Source organism: Mirounga angustirostris, unplaced genomic scaffold (assembly GCF_029215605.1).
Source record: "Mirounga angustirostris isolate CCGP_5_RB_7025 unplaced genomic scaffold, mMirAng1.0.hap1 SCAF_1, whole genome shotgun sequence".
NCBI lineage: Eukaryota > Metazoa > Chordata > Mammalia > Carnivora > Phocidae > Mirounga > Mirounga angustirostris.
Genome location: NW_026991709.1, coordinates 7,497,061 through 7,515,060, shown reverse-complemented (window position 1 = coordinate 7,515,060; position 18,000 = coordinate 7,497,061). Strand labels below are relative to the sequence as shown.

At 47.9% G+C, this 18,000-nt stretch overlaps 1 protein-coding gene across 9 annotated transcripts in view; it reads right to left on the bottom strand.

Moving 5' to 3' along the window:
- The window catches only part of ERG (ETS transcription factor ERG), a 254,166-nt gene that overhangs the window by 38,874 nt on the left and 197,292 nt on the right, over nt 1-18,000 (bottom strand). For all 9 annotated transcript variants that reach the window (XM_045902445.3, XM_064578836.1, XM_045902444.3 and 6 more), the window contains one exon: nt 806-957. In XM_045902445.3, the coding sequence (XP_045758401.1) occupies nt 806-957 (152 nt within the window). The remainder of the gene's footprint in view (nt 1-805; nt 958-18,000) is intronic.

Sequence of the window (18,000 nt, the reverse complement as noted above, 5' to 3'; positions counted from 1 at the left end):
AGGCCTATCTGAACTCTAACTCAGCCTCTTATTAATTGTAGGCCCCAGAAAAAGTTAGTTGACCTCTGGGAGCTCCATTTTCCTCATCAGAGAAATCATGATAAGGATTCCTACTTCCCAAGATTTCCTGAGATGGTGTCTCCAAACTGCTCACCAAAAACCCTGACGTTGACTAAGGACTCAGGAAATCATCACTGTGGCCCTGGTATTTTGGGGTTTATGCAGCATGTTTCCTCTGAGGAGCTGTGTGTAAGTCGCCTCTCCTAGTCCCTTCAGTTTGGCTCAACAAGTAAGTTCCTGGCATTTCCCTCAAATTCACAGCTATTGCTTTGGTTTGAGTTTAGAATTACTTCTGTGGCAGAGAATTACTCTGGTTCTCAGAATCTGTATTGTAGGCCAGGGATAGCTGGAATTTTTGACTTTGAGAACAAGCAATACACAGCTCCCGGCTTTTTATTTTGCCAGATAAGATTTTTTTTTTCAAAAGCCTACCATCTAGTATGAGTAACACTTCATTAAAAAAAAAAATACATAACACCAAATAATCTCAGAGAAAGGGCAATTTTTCCCTTGAGAGGTCACTTCATGGATTTCCATTCTCTCTCTCTCTCTCTCTCTCTCTCACATACACACACACACTGATCGGTGGACATTTCACCAAAGGTGGCCAGACTCCTGCTGGCCTCCATGTACAATAGGTCCTCTAGACCAGTGAGGGTGATGGAAGCCAGAGGCAGGAAGAGAAAGCAGAATGGTGCTCTGGAAAAGCACGGTTTGTGGACTGAGCAAAGTATGAGCATCTGACCTGCCGGGACGATGACTCTGCGCTCGTTCGTGGTCATGTTTGGGGGCGGCATGTGCTTCTCCTCCATGTAGCTGCCATAATTCATGCCCACAGTGTCTGGGCTGCCCACCATCTTCCCGCCTTTTGCCATGCTGCATTCATCCGGGGAGTTCCTGAAGGGGAAGAAGATAAATCCTCCCATTATTGCTGCCACTGAGAAGCCTGCCTCCCAGTCTTCTTATGATACACAGAGAGAACCAAAGAAGGGCAAGGTGGGGAGGCTGATGAAGGAGGAGTAGAGAAGAGAAGCGTCAAAGGGCAAGTACAGTGTCTGCTCTGGGCTGAATGACCATGTCCTCCCAAAACTCCTTTCTTCAAGGCCTGACACCCAATGTAATGGTATTTGGAAGTGGGGCCTTTGGGAGGCGATCGGGGTCCCCATGAAGTCATGAGGGTGAGGGCCCCCGTGATGGGATTAGTGTCCTTACAAGAAGCAAAAGAGACCAGAGGCCTCTCCCTCTCTGTCTCCTCTGAGGATATACAGAGAAGGTGGCCATCCACAGCCCATGGAGGGAGCTGCCCCGGACCCCAACCCTGCCAGCAACTTGGTCTTGGACTTCCAGCCTCCATACCTGTGAGAAATAGATTAATACATTCCTGTCGGGTAAGCCCCCCAGGCTGTGGTCTTTTGTCACTGCAGCCGGAGCTGGGCTAATATAATGGCCATGCTCGGTTGAAGGACAGGCCACCATGGGGGAAGCAGAGCTGCCACCTGGCTTCTGTTTCTTAAGCCAACCCCTTCTGAAACTGTCATGTCAAAACTCCCCTGGCAACAGCTGTTTGGAAACACTTGCAGGGAAGAGCATGCTGCCATTGTCCTCTCTCTGCAACTCTCAACGGGCTGTGTACGCAGATGCTTGGAGGCGACACCAGCTCAGAAGGCACTCTGCCAGGCTTATCCTAGAATGACAGTCCTCTTCCAAAACTCAGAATGAAATCCTCGTGTCCAGTTTCAAATCCCTACCGCCGATCTTTCAATGTGGAGCTTTGAAGGCTCACCATGTCCCCAGCGGAGGTACAGGCAGGTAGGGCAGAGACGCAGGCAGGCCTGGTACCCTGGGAGGCAGTGGGAGAGAACACTCAGCAGCCCCGAGGCTGGGATGGGGTGTGAAGCCAGAGGATGCAGAAAGGGCCCAGCTGCTGGCACCCGGGTAACCGTTCACAGGGCTACTGTTACTAAGGCAGCCACGGTCATTTGGATCAAGACAAACCTGCCCTTTTTTTCTGGAAATATATATAGTCAGTGAGATTTGAAGGCTATAGGATATGGTAAAATATCTAATGGGGAAACCCCAAATGGAAAATCCAGCTTAACCAGGAAACAGAAAAATACGTCGATGCCTTTTTGAAGGTGAACCCACAGATCGTTAACTCAAGATCACTGTAGTTGAGGGATCCTGAGAGTTGGGTTGCATCTTCTAAGGTGGATTTCTGGCAATTGCCTCTCAGGTTCTACCCAACACAGGGTTTTAGTGCTCTTTGGAATCTCCAAATCTTCACTGGATGTCGGATTTCCCTCCCATGTCTCAGGCCTTAAGGTTGTGGGCCCCACTCCAATGAGCTTTTCTTCAACTTCTCCAAACACCTCACTAGTTGGAGCTCTGCAGCCAACTTGTGGAATCATGGAACTACAGGCCTGGCATGGACCTGACCTTCAAGTCTCAGAAGGTCAAAACCATCTGAGGCAGAAGGGCACTCTCTGGGTGGGACAGGGCTGGGGTGGGATGAAGAAGTTCATTCAAGAGCCAAAGGCATGGCAGAGGTGTGGACAGAAAGGGCAGACTGAGGGGCAGTGCCCTGGGAAGAGTTCATTCAGCATCTTTAGAACTCTAAAAAATCAGAGTTTCTTCCCAGCATCGCTTGCACACATGTCTGGTGCTGATGGAGGGACCTTAGGGCTGATGGTGAGGAAAGAGCAGGTACGTCTATGGGTAAAGATCATGCTCAGGGTCAGAGGACTAGGGCCCTACCACAGGCCTGGAAATACACGGTCCTGCTTCATGGCATCCTCACAGCTGTGCTAACACGAAGGAAATTTAAAAACAAAAACAGTCTGAGTTCCCATGGTGCAGATTCTCTATATTTCCACCACTGCCTACACATGCATTATTTCCTGCTGATGCCACTTTTCCTGACTTCAAACATTTATCTCTAGAAGCCCCATCCTAATATCACAACATGGAATGTCTTCACTTGAGACGTAGTTTCCTATCCCTTTGGAAAATTCCATCAGTTGAGTGGAGGGTGTGTGTTTTGCTCTATTTGCCTCAAGGAGAGGAGTTACTAGGGACTAGAGGACAGAGTCTAAAAGATTTGGTTCTTTTGGGAAAAGGCTTTAGATGCTGCTCAGCGGATGAGCGTGATTCGATAAAGTCTAGGTGAGCACTGCAGGTTCACTCATTTGCTCATCTGTTTAGACCGCTATATACCAGCGACCTTAAATCCTCTCTTCTCCAGCAAGACAGGTAAGCTTTCTCTTTCTCAAAGAGATCTTAGCACTCCTACGTTCATCCATCCAGCTTCCATTGTGCAAAAACAGCCACGTGAGCCCCTCAGGCCTGATCTTCAAAAGCTGCACCTTCGGGACATTGTATTCTGTTTTAGCTTCAGAGGAAGAAAGAATGGAACCGCATTCTTGATCATTTCAAATAGTTTTTGTAAAAACTCTAGGGGAACGGCAGCCCCAAAGAGGGGAGAGGGTCACACCACAGGCCTCCAACATGCTGGACTCAAGCAGGTAATCAAGGCCCAGGGGCCCCAGGTGTGGTGTTCTTGCTTCTCAGTCATTTCTCCTTGTTTATCCTCTTGGGAATTTTCACAGCCCCAATGCAGCATATGTAGGGGTGAGCCCTGTCCTGTGAGCCTCATCATTATCAGTCCTCTTACAGCCTGGGGCAGCAGGTGTGGGCACCATCTCTATTTTTCGGAGGTTTAAACCCAGTGCATAAAAGAGAATGGCCTTGTTCAGGCTCAGTGGGGTGCCATATCACTTCCCAATTCCAATTCCCCCACCTCCCCCTTGGGGCCACATAGCTTTAGAAGTCTAGTCTCGGGGCGCCTGGGTGGCTCAGTTGGTTAAGCGACTGCCTTCGGCTCAGGTCATGATCCTGGAGTCCCGGGATCGAGTCCCGCATCGGGCTCCCTGCTCGGCGGGGAGTCTGCTTCTCCCTCTGACCCTTCCCCCTCTCATGTGCTCTCTCTCTCTCATTCTCTCTCTCTCAAATAAATAAATAAAATCTTTAAAAAAAAAAAAAAAGAGTTGGATACTCAACCAACTGAGCCAGCCAGGCACCCCTTGGCATATTTTCTAAGCTCATTGCCTATAAATAATCAATCTCTAAACTAGTTGTTTAAATCTCTTTAAACTAGTAATGAGAACTGAATGATAAGAATGCTTGACATCAGACATGCTAAAAGGACAGGGAAGATAACTTTTTAGTAATGATGCAAACAAATCAGTCTTCAGTCTGTAACTAGCAAAACCAATAAATAACCTTTCCCTCCCTTGGCTTGTCAGAGGTTGGGTTTGACCTTCCAAACGAGGATTAATCAGAGGACTAACAGTCATAGAACCTGGTGCCTAGTACCAAGACTGATCATGGAGGCCCCAGAGAAAACATAGTCTGTTGTAGCCCTGTTTGGGAAGTGTGTGTGAAAATATTTGTGGGTGGGTGTTATGCACAAACAATGAATCATGGAACACTTCATCTAAAACTCATGATGTAATGTATGGGGATTAACATAAGAATAAAAAAAAAAAAAAGAAAGAAAATATTTGTGGGCAGGGGCTCCTGGCGTGGTTCAGTAGTTAAGCATCTGCCTTCGGCTCAGGTCATGATCCCAGGGTCCTGGGATCGAGCCCCACATCAGGCTCCCTGCTCAACAGGGAGTCTGTTTCTCCCTCTGACCCTCCCCCATCTCATGCTCTCTTATTAAATAAATAAAATCTTTAAAAAAAAAAAAAAAAAAACCTAAGTAAGAGACAGAGACAGTTCTTGGAGTAGAAAATTTTCTTCAGAGGCATCTACTTAGACACCGCTTTATTTAAGGAAAAGAGAATCTTAACATGATTCAGAGCACTGACAAGTGTCTATTTGAAAGTCTCCCAATAAATTCATGTTCAGCTCGTGGCCCAGGTGTGATAAGGAAAGCCCCATGCTGCAGAAATCTGTCTCCTGGCTTACTGCACTGTAACTCCACAGATGTTGTGCATACTGACGTTTGCAAGTCAGCCCGGAGAAACTTCCCAGGAACAGGTTGGTATTCCACGGGCATCAAGCCCTGCCTAAGATAGAGGGTCACGTGGTCTCTACTCTACCATGATAAGGACTTGGACGTTCAATGCGTTGCTTTTGAAATGCACATAGCAAAGAGCATCACTTTAAATATTGTATTCTTAGTATTTGCATATGTGTTTTCCAGCGGTTTCTGTAAAAGTTCTAAGGCAATTCATTAGATGCTTGCTAAATGGATAATCATTTGGTGAATGTGAAATGTCTCTGTCTTATTGTTTGGGGGATGAATTTCTTTATTGCAAATAGGCATCGCTCAAGATATTTCTCTCAATGATTCTTTCTTTTGGGGGCACACAGAAGTTATTATGGAAATCAAAATCACAATGAGAGATCACCCCACACCTGTCAAGATGGCTAGTACAAAAAACAAAAGATAATAAATGTTGGCTAGGATTTAGAGAAATTGGAGCCCTTGCACGCTGTTGGTAGGGATGCAAAATGGTGCAGCTGCAATGCAACAGAGAATGGAAGTTCCTTGAAAGTCTTCAGAAAAGGGCGCCTGGGTGGCTCAGATGGTTAAGCGTCTGCCTTTGGCTCAGGTCGTGATCCCAGGGTCCTGGGATCGAGTCCCGCATCGGGCTCTCTGCTCCTTGGGAGCCTGCTTCTCCCTCTGCCTCTCTCTCTCTCTGTCTCTCATGAATAAATAAATAAAAATCTTTAAAAAAAAAAAAAAAAGAAAGAAAGTCTTCAGAAAAGACAACCATATGACCCAGCAATCTCATTTATGCATATTTATCTGAAAGAATGGAAATCCGAATCTCAAAGAGATATTAGCACTCCTATGTTCATTACAGCACTATTCACAATGGTCAAGGTGTGGAAACAACTTAATTGTCCACCCATGGGTGAATGGACAAAGAAAATGTGGTGTATACAATAGTGGAATGCTAGTCTGCTTTAAAGGAAGGAAATCCTGCAGACTCTGACAGGGCATGAGCCTTGAGGACGTTATGCTGAGTGACATAAGCCAGTCACAGAAGGACAAATACTTCGGACAAATACTCCCCTTTACATGCGGTTACATGGTCAAATTCAGGCAACTGAAGTGGTTTCCAGGAGCTTAGAGAGAGGAAAAATGGGGAGTTCCTAATCAACAAGCATCAAGTTTCAGTCAAGGGAGATGAAAAATCTCTCGAGACCCGCTCTCCAATATTCTACCTTTGGTCAACAATAATGTACACCCCAAAATTTGTTGAAAGAGTGGGTCTCATGTTAAGTGTTCTTACCACAATAAAATAAATTTCTGTGTCTTGAGGCACCTGGGTGCCTCAGTCAGTTAAGTGTCTGCCTTTGACTCAGGTCATGATTTCAGGGTCCTGGGATCAAGCCCTGTGTTGGGTTCCCCACTCGGCAGGGAGTCTGCTTCTCCCTCTGCCCCTCCCTGCTTGTACTCTTCCTCTCTCCTGCTCTCTCTCTCAAAGAGATAAATAAAATCTTTATTTTTTTTAAAAAAAAAAGGATTACTGGGCACCTGGGTGGCTCAGTTGGTTAAGCAACTGCCTTCGGCTCAGGTCATGATCCTGGAGTCCCAGGATCGAGTCCCATGTCGGGCTCCCTGCTCGGTGGGGAGTCTGCTTCTCCCTCTGACGCTTTCCCCTCTCATGCTCTCTCTCACTCTCTCTCTCTCCAATAAATAAATAAAATCTTAAAAAAAAATAAAAAAAGGATTACTATGTCTTAACCACATTCTCAAATGCACATTTTCAGGTCTGGGTTCTGTTTGTAACCCTAAAACCACCAGTCCTGACAATCCCATAGAGAATGTGGCATCAGTAGAGGGAACAGGAGCTGGGAGGACAGTTCTGTTACAGCAGGAGAAAACCTACATTGGGCTGAGGTCACGTCAGGAGGGGAAGGCTGGTGCAGAGGGAAGAATTTTGTGAAGGCATTGGACAACAGCTGGGGTGCCATATCACTTCCCAATTCCAGTTCCCCCACCTCCCCCTTGGGGCCACATAGCTTTAGAAGTCTAGTCTCAGCAGCAACCTCTCAGATCTCCCTGGTGTGTGTGCATAATTGTGATCACACCAGGGAATAGTGCTGAAAGCCCCTTCTACCTTCGTGATCAAAAAGATGGGCATTGGTGTTCTTCTTCAGATAACTGGGCACTCATGCCCAATTAAGTTGCCTTGTTGAGCCTCAATGAACGAACCACTCGTAAAGCTCATTGAGATAATGAGCACTGACTTCTTATGACACAGTGGTATTTCAAAATAACGGTGAAGGGACATGGCAAAGAATATCAAATAAATTGGAAACTGCACTAAATTTAAATTCAGGTGAGAAATTGGACATGTTCCCAAACCCCACTGGGTTCTCATAGACTTTCAGAATCAAGGGGCTGGAAAAAGCTCCATTCCCAAGCCCCCAGGCATGACTCTCTAGAAGATACTTAGACCAACAAATGTTTAGTTTATGTGAACATATTTCCAAAGAGGAGATTCCATCATTTTCCTCTGCAACTTTAGAGTTATATTTATGTGGATGTGTGGTGGTTTTGAGTGTATTTTATTTCCCTACCCTTCCTCAAACTACATGTAGTTTACAAGATTGCATACAAGACAACATGATAGAAGGCAGATATAAAAATGCATACAAATGCATACAAAATGATAACATGAATAATCAAAGGAATGGAAGTGAATGGAATGTAAGGCAGAAAAGGAATTAAGCATGAAATAATATCAGCACTTTGAGTTGGCTTACTCTTTATAGCTGCTAGAGGTAGGACACCTATTTATCTCTGAGCTTCCTACTAGCCAAAGCAAAGAAGGAAGTGTATCCTGTTACAGTTCAAAGGGTCTGACACATAAAGATGAACCAGTCACTCAGCAGAAGCAGAAGTTTCTCTCATGGCTTCTCCTGAAGAGAATGGGTGATACAGCACGCAGTTCCCAGTGTCTGATCACAGATCCAAAGCATTCCACACAGCACCAGGGGACTGGCAACAAAACGGTGCTCCAGGCACACAGGTCTCAGCTGCTTCGGCTACAGAAATCAAGAGACTACACGTGCTCAGCTAGTCCTCCACACTTGCCATTTCTTGACACTCTGGAAAGAATCAGGCAACCTAAGTGATCAGGGAAGGGGTATCAAAAATAATAGAAATAATGGAAAGGCAAAAAGATCTTGAGAGATGGAATGCTATATGTTCCAGTTTCCACAATCTTCTATTTCTGTGCTTTAAACACAAATTCTCCTCTGAGAGTGCCTAATGCATTGTGGGCAAACAAATATTTACAGACCTTACTTGATTTGAACCTAGGCTGTAGGGGTCCTGAGTCCAAGCACTTGGCCACCACACTCTAGGACCTCACCTGGTAAGTCCACATGAGCAGTCACTCTCATGGACATGAAACATAACTGAACAGACCCTCAGAAAACTCTGTTTCATTACTGTTGGGTATTTTCAGAAGGATATCCTGGGAGTGGCCCCGAAGGCGGTCATGGAGAGATTTGCAGATGTGAGCTGAGCAGGGGTAGCCACGTGCAGACAAGTCCTCCAGGGAGAAACCAAAGATGGCGTGTTGATGGGGACATACGTATGAATTTTGATTAGTCTAGGTTTTTTTAAAAAAAAGGTTGATCATCTCAATTTCCAGTTGAATTATCAAATGCTCCCCCCACAATACTTCCTTGAGGTGCTCAGCACTGAGCACGCTCTGCAGAGATGATGGGCTTACATTGGCGAGCACGGGAGGAAATCCAAGGAGAGGTCCCCACACTAGGAGGCACGGCAGGAAGGAATCTGATCCAGAATGTGGGCCCAAGAACTGAGGACCAGGACAGAAGCTGGACCATTGGGAAAATAGTCAGTCTAAGGTTTTAAGATCAAGTGGAACACAGCCGGGGACAAAAGCTTCATTTAGCTGTTGCTACACATAATACCTTATTTTTAAAAGGGGTAACACACCTGTGAAAATGTACTGAGAAATTAAAGTCGGGGCTTTGTTTTTGAAAAATAAAATAAACTTGGCATCTGACATTGGTTTTCTCACATCAGAGACTACTTACAGCAGGAGAGATTCCATCATGGAAAGAGCCCACAGTGAATGGCACAGACGTGGCCATTAGCTTGACAAGAATGGAGCCTCAGCCCTGCGCTGTGGTCTGTGCTGTGTGAATGGACCTCATTTATCCAAGAAGGTCGCCAAATACAGCCCTAGGTGACAACCCTGAGCTCACTAGCCACATTAAATCTGTGATTCACCCTCACTTCACAACAGTTAGCAGAGGCCCTAGGGCCTTAGAAAAAGTCCAAGGCAAGTCAAAATCAAATCTGGAACATCAATATACTTCTAAAAGTGGGTAGAGACAAACTCACAAGCCTCTTGAAAATCTACCTATTTTTCCAAGACCCATTCTTCTTCTTACCCCTGAATTCCTCTTGCCCTTAAGAGAGAACTTCCACTGCCTTGCTGTCTACCACATGCTTTACTTCCAGACTGATCTTCCCCAAATACAAACCCATGCTGGGTATGTGCAGCCTAAGCCCTTCATTGGGCCACAGCACCTTTGGATAAACCCACACTCCCTAGATCCTCCCCTGGCCTTGGGTCTTCTCAATCCATTCAGCCCCTTTAACCAGAGTATTTATGGAGCGAATCTCTCTGCCAGGCCCTGTCCCAGGTGCTAGGGATTCGCCGGTGTCCCTATTCTCTTGGTGTGTGCATTTGAGTGAAGAAAGCCCTCTCCCTGACTCCACCTACCTTTGCCCTCGAAGACCACGTTCTCTATCACCCTGACTCTTATGTGGATAAGCAAGCTAACATTACCCTCATGCAGTCTTCAGCTCGTCACTGTTTACTAGAATGTGACTATCTTCCCAAATGTTCTTTTTAGTTTATTGGGTGATGAAGCTATGTGAGAGAAATGCAAAGGTTTTCTTTGGCGGCTCTGCCCTAAAAGCCCAAAGAGGTCAGTTCCGAGAGAGGGCCCTCCGTGGGAGGCTGGCCCGGGCATGCATTCCGGGCCTGTCTCAGACCCGAATACCAAAAAAACCCTTCTCAGGTGGTTTTCTTCCTAAGAACCCTAAAAGCACATACTTACTCCTAATCGACGGAACAAACTCCTAATCGAGTTTCATAGCATGAATTGAGGTAAGTCACCACAAAAGGTATTTTCAGGACCCCAGACAAGGAAGGGATTGTCTGGAGGGCGCCGGGGTAATTTGTGGGTCTGTTTTATTTCTGAATCAGAGGCAGTGGAAAAGCTGCTTCAGACCCCATGGCCTGAGCAGCGGGTGGAGCTCGGCAGTGATTCATGGAGAGCTCTCCGCTCAAACTGAAACTGTAGATGTTTGTCTTCACAGCTGTGTGTTATTTTTGCCCTTACTAAATATGCTCTCTTACACCTGGAATCCCAGTCTCTTCCCTCCAGTCCGGTCCCCTTCCCCCTCTCCAGAGCAGCTGAAGACTCAGTTAATTAAAAATCACCACCAACCCACCAACAGTTAGTTCTTTGTCCCTGAAAGGGGTTTGTTTATGATTCCCTGAGTTTCATTATTGAAGTTTTTATTTCTCTTTACAGCTGAGAATGGATATCAGCAAGATCTTGAAATCTGGGGAGAATTGCATCCTTTCGGGATTCGTCATTTGGAAATAAAATATTCTATAGACTAGGATCTCTATAAATAGTTACATGCTCAGGATGAGATGCGGCATATTTTCTACCTTGGGAGTTGTCTTTTTTTTTTTTTTTTTTTTTGCTTGGAATACTTTCATTTGTCAGAGAGGAAAGAATTAAGCCCAATAGCCACCAAGGTGCTTCAGGTTTTTATTTTCACAACAGGCTATGTAAATTCCGGTTAACCAAAATTATTTCACTTTCAAGATAGAAAATGCCAAAGCGGTCCCCCTGTCCCTTTGCCAATACCCACAGTGATCCGATGGGATTCCCATGCGCCATAATGGGGAGCAAGACTCCTAGGCCTTCTTCCCCTACAAAATGGTGCCCATCCCCTTGACATCCCAAGAGATGGCAAAGACAGTTGTGAGTGGCTGCTGAGGAGAGGGGATGAGGAGAGGTCTGCTCCAGACTGAGAAGCAGTAGCAGAGCCTTTGTCTCCTTCCTGACTTTTCCCTGAGTGAGGCTCTTTCAGTCCATGTCTCATTTTTGCAGCCCAATGAACTGACTCAAGGCCCCTTACGAGTAGGACAAGCTAGGACTAACTGACCTCACCATCACCGTTCGGAAAATTCACTAGCTTGCAAGTCTCCAACACCGTGCTACCCACACCTTGGAAGACGGCCGAGCTTAATTAGGAGGCATCTTGCAGGCCAACCCCATTCAGAACCCTGAACCAGAAAGGAGCATACGTGATTGTTGTTGCGGATTTCACTGTCCTAACAAAACACACGAAGTCTTATAGAAATTGCAGGAAAATACACATTAGTCAAATCTCAACGAGTGTAAGTAGAAAGGCGTGGAGAGAGAGCAGTCCCAGCAAACGACTTGCAAGTATGGAATATTGAGTGTTGCACATAAAATGAGGGAAAGTGGCATTAAAAGACCTTCAGCCGAGATTCCATTCTGTAGGTGGCTGCTGGGCACAGCTCAACACAAACAACATCAGGGTCCATGAACCGTCACCAGCCTAATACTGAGAAATTTTTTTATTTTTAATGTCACCCCAGCAAATATTTACTGAGAGCCACCAATATACTTGAATGGCAAGTCTCTTCATGACGCTGACAACTTTTTTTAAAGATTTTATTCATTTATTCCAGACAGACAGAGAGAGAGCATGAGCTGGGGAGAGGGGCAGAGAGAGAAGCAGGATCATGACCTGAGCCCCCATGCTTACAATTTTTAACACGTGGTTTTGTTTGGAGACATCTGACAAAGGTAATGTGAAGGCGAGTGCAGGTAAATTGACCTGCTGCAATAAATTCAAATGAGATGCAAGTAAATGGTTTTTAAATGTGTACTACCCGCAAGAAATCCAAATGGTCAGGGTTTGGATGTAATGCCTCTGAGACAAGAGACAGAACAGTTAGCTTGTCTGTCCCATGGAGGAAGCTCTGTTGTCTGGCTAAAGGAAGCAGCCTGAGGGAGTAGAGAGGAGTCCAGGCCTGGAGTCCAGGGGCCCATGACAGGTGGATGTAAGCAAGTTATGAAAATGTTTGGTTTTCAATGGTTTTCATCTGGGAAAAAAGGGGTAGAATCATAATGCCATTTCATAAATTTAGTGACGAAATTGGAAGGGATATTGTGTATTGAAATCTATGAATAAATAACGGTGTACTATGAAGATCCTGATGAATGTTGCTCATTCTGGACGCTTTCTTTCCTGCCCCGAGGACTGGGTCACACCCTCATGCCTGCTACAGCTGGGCCCTGAACATCCCTCTGTTCTGTACTCGTCCCGGGATCCCACAGAAGTTTCTTCACCTTTGATGGGCCATGAGCTTCTCTTCACCCATCTTCATGGCAGCTAACACAGTGCATGATGGAAACACCAACTAAATGTTAATTTAGGGCAGGTTTTCTCAGTTTTACACTATTGACATTGGGGGCCAGACATTCTTTTCGAGGTGGAAGGAGGGGGGTCCTCTCTTGTATATTATAGGATGTTGAACATCTCTGGCCTCCAGCCGCTAGATGCCAGGAACACCCTCAGGTTGTGACAATCAATAATGTCTGCAGACATTGCCAAATGTCCCCTGAGGCACAATCACTGTGGTTAACAACTGCTGGTTTCATGAATTAAGATCCACTGAACTTGGGCAAGGAGGCAAGAGCCCCTCCCATTCTGCCTGGTGTTTATGAGCACTAAGTACGTGGCCCCAACATCTGGGCTGGTACTTGGAGGGGTCCAGGCCCTAATCTCAGGAGGATTCCCAGTGTGGTTTGTCTACACCTCGTTTGGGGTATACCCCCAAACCCTGGGTTCATCCCCACTTCCTTCTTTCTTACTCTGTAGATCCGACCCATCAGCAAAGCACATCAGTTCTACCTTCAAAATACGTCCAGAATGCCATCACCTCTCCCCCACCCTCCACCCCTCCCATTCTCACCCAGGCCCCAGCATCCCTTACTCTAACTCCTGCAGAGGCCTCCTAGCGGGTCTTGGCTTCAACACAGGAGCCAGAGAGATCCTGCTACGTCTGAGTAACATCACACCCCTCACCTTTGCCTGCGGCACCCCAATGGTCTCCTAGCTCACTCAGAGTAAAGCCCACAATCACTTGACCTCACTGCCTGTTTGTGGCTTGGGTCACTAAATGTCAGTCACAATTGTCCTCTAACACTTCAGGCTGACCTCGGGGTCTTTGCACTTAGCATTCCCTTTTCCTGCAATATTCTGCTGTTTAACCAGAGGGCACTCTCCCTCGCTACCTTTGGGACTTTATTCAAATGTCACTTTCTTAGAGGTAATGCTCTCAGGCCACCCTACCTAGAATGGCCACCCCCTTTCCTGCTTTATTTTATTCTTAACATTTACCATGATCTAGGGGCACCTGGGTGGCTCAGTCGGTAAGCGTCTGCCTTCGGCTCAGGTCATGATCCCAGAGTCCTGGGATCGAGCCCCCCATCGGGCTCCCTGCTCAGCGGGGAGCCTGCTTCTCCCTCTCCCACTCCCCCTGCTTGTGTTCCCTATCTCGCTGTGTCTCTATCTGTCAAATAAGTAAATAAAATCTTTAAAAAAAAACAAAAAAAAAACCAAAACATTTACCATGATCTAACTGGCTATATATTTTAATTAGTTATCTGATTCAGTGGCCATCTTCCGCATGAGAAAATGAATACAGAAGGGCAGAATTTTTGTGTGTTTTATGACTGTATGTTAAGTACCTAGAACAATGACTACACAGTAGGCACTCGATAAATACTTGTTGGATGAATGAATGGCCGCATGCATAATCAGTATGTCTGATGCCAAGATGGGCCAATCAGGCAACTCCGTTTTCTGTCATCTTCATTACACCGCGGGTTGTATGCTCATTACAGGTTATGTCAAAAGCCCTTGCTATCCGACGCCAGGCTGGAGTTATCCACCCAACAAATCTTCCCAGACCACAGGGAGAGGCAAGACCCCGGATCCCCCGCACAGGCTCAGCCAGGCAAAGCCCCACTATGGTGTGAGGTGAGGGAGGCACTCCTTGGCCCTGGCAGACAGACCACCCGGGAGCAGACCAACCTCCACACGTTGTATTCTCCAGAGCCTTCACTCTGCAGGTCCCTCAGTTCTCATCTCCCTGGATCCTGCAACAGAGCAGTGCTTCTCAGACCAGTGAGCATGGGAATCCCCAGGGGGCTCGTTAAACCACAGAGTGCTGGGCTCCATCCCAGAGTCTTGTCTGATTCAGGAGGTGCGGGGTGGGCCCAAGAATCTGCCTGTCTAACCAGCTCCCGGCTGGTGCTGATGCTGCTGATCTTGGGGCTTGACCTTGAGAACCACCACACCAGGGAACCCGCACCTAACTGACTCACACGAGAAGTTCATGACCCCAGCTGGTTTGGGGATGGGGCTGGGGCAGGATTCACAGCGTGGCACGCAAATTCAGTATGTTCCCGCTGCGATGAGCTTCCAGGTGGGCCTACATGGGATTTTCCTCGCCTGTGGAAGGATGCAAATGTCCAATGCAACACGCCTGAGATCCAGCTGGCTCTCTGAGTCAGAGATACTTAGATGCTGCTCTGCGCACAGGACTGCCTGCCTACTCGTGGAAGGCAATTCTGTTGTGGCCGTATGTGTGCACGCGTGCACGTGTGAGTGTGCGTGCGTGTGCGTGTGTGCGTGTGTGTCTTGGCCTGCAGGACCCTTTTCTCCACGACTCTGCCCCTGCCCCTGACATCTCAGGTAGGACTGGTAGTGGCTTCCGCCTTAGCAACCTCCCAGCCAATTAAGGCCATCAGCAGGGGGCTCGCTTAGAGGCCAGGCGAGCAGCGCGCCCCCTCTCCCCACCCGCAGGGCCTCTGTGTGGACCGCACCCGCAAACAGCTGGTTCAGCTCTGAGAGTGCACGGACGCTTCTCCACTGTGTGACCACGTGGGGGTTTCTCGTGCGTCAGGCTGGAGTGAAGAAAGGGGGAAGGCAGGGTGGTCGTGGACTACTGAGGCTGAGAAATGATGTCCTGCGTCTACACAGCGTGCAGTGAGATTACTGTCTGCATGCACCGTACCCTCTAATATGGTAGCAGCCAAGCCAAACCCACAATTACTTCCCCGTTGGCTCACAAAACAGTGGTTCCTTTCTCTCCTGTTTTCCTTTTATTATTTTTTATAGAGGGCTATTATAATGGCAACAGATCTCATTTCACCACTTGTATTTCATTTCAGGAGCTTGTGAGCACATAAGGGCTGAGGTTTTGTAGAATTCCATGGTTTGGTGAGGAACGGAGTTCCTCCCTCCTCCCAAAGCACTTAGTCTTTTCCTCCTACGGGTAACGGACAGATAGGGGTAAGATGGTATTCTATGCAGAAGGAGCTGGGTCAGATTCAGGCAAGACCCAAGCTACAGAGTGCTCCTGTCCTTGGGGGTCTCTGCTGAAGAGCAATGAGGGACCGCAAAGGGAACAGCCCGCATGTTGCAGCCAAAGTCCAGTTTTTGACTTAGGTAAATTCTCCTTGAACTTGACTTCAAGAGGTGCGTGTGCTGCATAAAAGTCCACCACATGAAAGCTCACAGCTATGACAATTAGAAGAGGCTGCTGAGCTGGGGGCCAGGAGGTACACTTCTTTTCTTGCTTCTGTCTCTAAGTCCCTGGCACACCTGGCCTGAGGCTTCTGGCTCGGGGGAGCTGGTGGGCAGGTGGTGGCTGCCTCTGGAGAGCTGCTGGGAGATGGAGTGTTCAGGAGCTACACCCCTGTCCCTGGTGCTCACGCCTTTCTCTACAGTGTCTCTGCCACGAAACCTGCAGGGCAGGACCCCTTTCTCCACGACTCTGCCCCTGCCCCTGACATCTCAGGTAGGGCTGGTACAGCCAGGTGCCCATTCAAGGTCTCCAGAACGAAAGCAGAGTGAATACAAGGTCAGGTCCTCTTGTATTGAGCTGGAACTGACGTGTGTAAGTAACACGCAGTGAGTCAGCAAACCCGGCAGGTCCGATCCTCAGCCATCTTCTTTTTTTTTTTTTTTTTTTAAGATTTTATTTATTTTTTAGAGAGTGAGCGAGAGAGAAACAGCATGAGAGGGGAGAAGGTCAGAGGGAGAAGCAGGCTCCCCGCTGAGCCGGGAGCCCGATGTGGGACTCGATCCCAGGACCCTGGGATCATGACCTGAGCCGAAGGCAGACGCTTAACAACTGAGCCACCCAGGCGCCCCCTTCAGCCATCTTCTATCTGCTGGTCGGACCTCTAGATGAAATAAGCCTTAGCTACGCCAATGGATTTTGAGTATCCCCTTCCTCCACACCCCTTCAGGCAGCCTGCCGTGCTCTGCAGAGCAGACCCTGCCTGGCCACCCACCTCTCAGTACTCTGCTGGGTCCCAGGGAACTACGGATCTGACGTACCATCCCCTCTACCACTTCCCATCTAGCCAGGCTGAGCCCCTTAGTGACAAGGAACTGACCACCCCAGGGGAGCCTCGGTTTGGAGGTCCGAAAGCAACGGCTCCACCAACCACTGAGCAGCACAGGCCCTGGGAGCACCAGGTACGGCCAAGTTTGCTGTGTCCATCTGGCCAAGGCATCACACCCAGCGACTCAACCCAGCACTAATCAAGGTGTTGCTGTGAGGATTTTGCACAGATGCTGTTAACATCTATCATCCATTGACATTAAATAAAGGCAATCATCCTTAATACTGTGGGTGGGCCTCATCTAATCCGGTGACGATCCAAAGAGCAAACACTGAGCCTTCCCTAAGGAAGAGAAAGACTGCAGGACCAACTGCTGCCTGAGTTTTCAGCCTGCCAGCTTGCCCTGCAGACCTCAGACTTGACAGCCCACACAACTGCCAGAGCCAATTCCTTAAAGTAAATGTCTAGCCTATCGGTTGTTTCTCTGGAGAACTCAGTGGACACACCAGGCCGGCCCCACTCAACTCCGGCAGACAGCTGAGCTCTGGCAAGGGTGAGCAGGAGCCCTGTATCTGTCTCTACTACAGAGAGGATCAATGCATGTCACCCTCCTGTCTCTTGGGGGTGGGTAACGATGACACTCGGTTACCAGCGGACATCTGCATCAGAGCTCAACTCCACAAAGCCTCGGAGGTTCCTGAAGCCCCTCCCCCCCATTTCACACCAAGCCTGCCATTTTCCATCAAGGAGGCATATGGCCCTTGATCAAAGGTAGATGGAGTCAGCCGTGCTCTCTTCACGGACAGCACCTGCCAAACATACCACCGTGGATCCGAGAGGAAGACAAGGATCAGGAGACTGACTTCCCTCAGTGGCCACCACCAAAACACGTCCCAGTTTGCTTCAAAAGCTGGAACTGCCTTTGAAACTCCTGTGATGGGAACATTCGGAGCAATCCTAGAATTTTGTGAGGGCCTAAGAAAGGAAGGTAGTAAGGTTACCATTGTTCCCTCACAAGAAAACTGATCAGTTCCTCCAAAAACGATTGCATTTCCCAGAAAAGTGACCCACTTTTGCACCAAAGAGGAACGGCCAAAGGGCCTGTTCCCGTCAGCCGGGCTGAGGAATGTGGGAAAACCTTCCTGGGAGCTCTGTCCTTCTTGGGGACCCAGCCCCTTGGCCAGGCTCGGCGTTCCTGTCCCGAATCCCTGTGGGGACCTCCTCAGGCTGGAAAGGCTGGCCCACGGCCCCAGCCAGGTGGCAAGTGGATGCTGGCTACTGATGGGAAAAGAAATGGTGTCCACTTCTCCTGCAAGACAGCAGGCTTCTCCTATTTACATGCGGGGAGAGCACCACGGGAACAAAAGAAGGTTTTGTTTCTGCGACACCATCCTC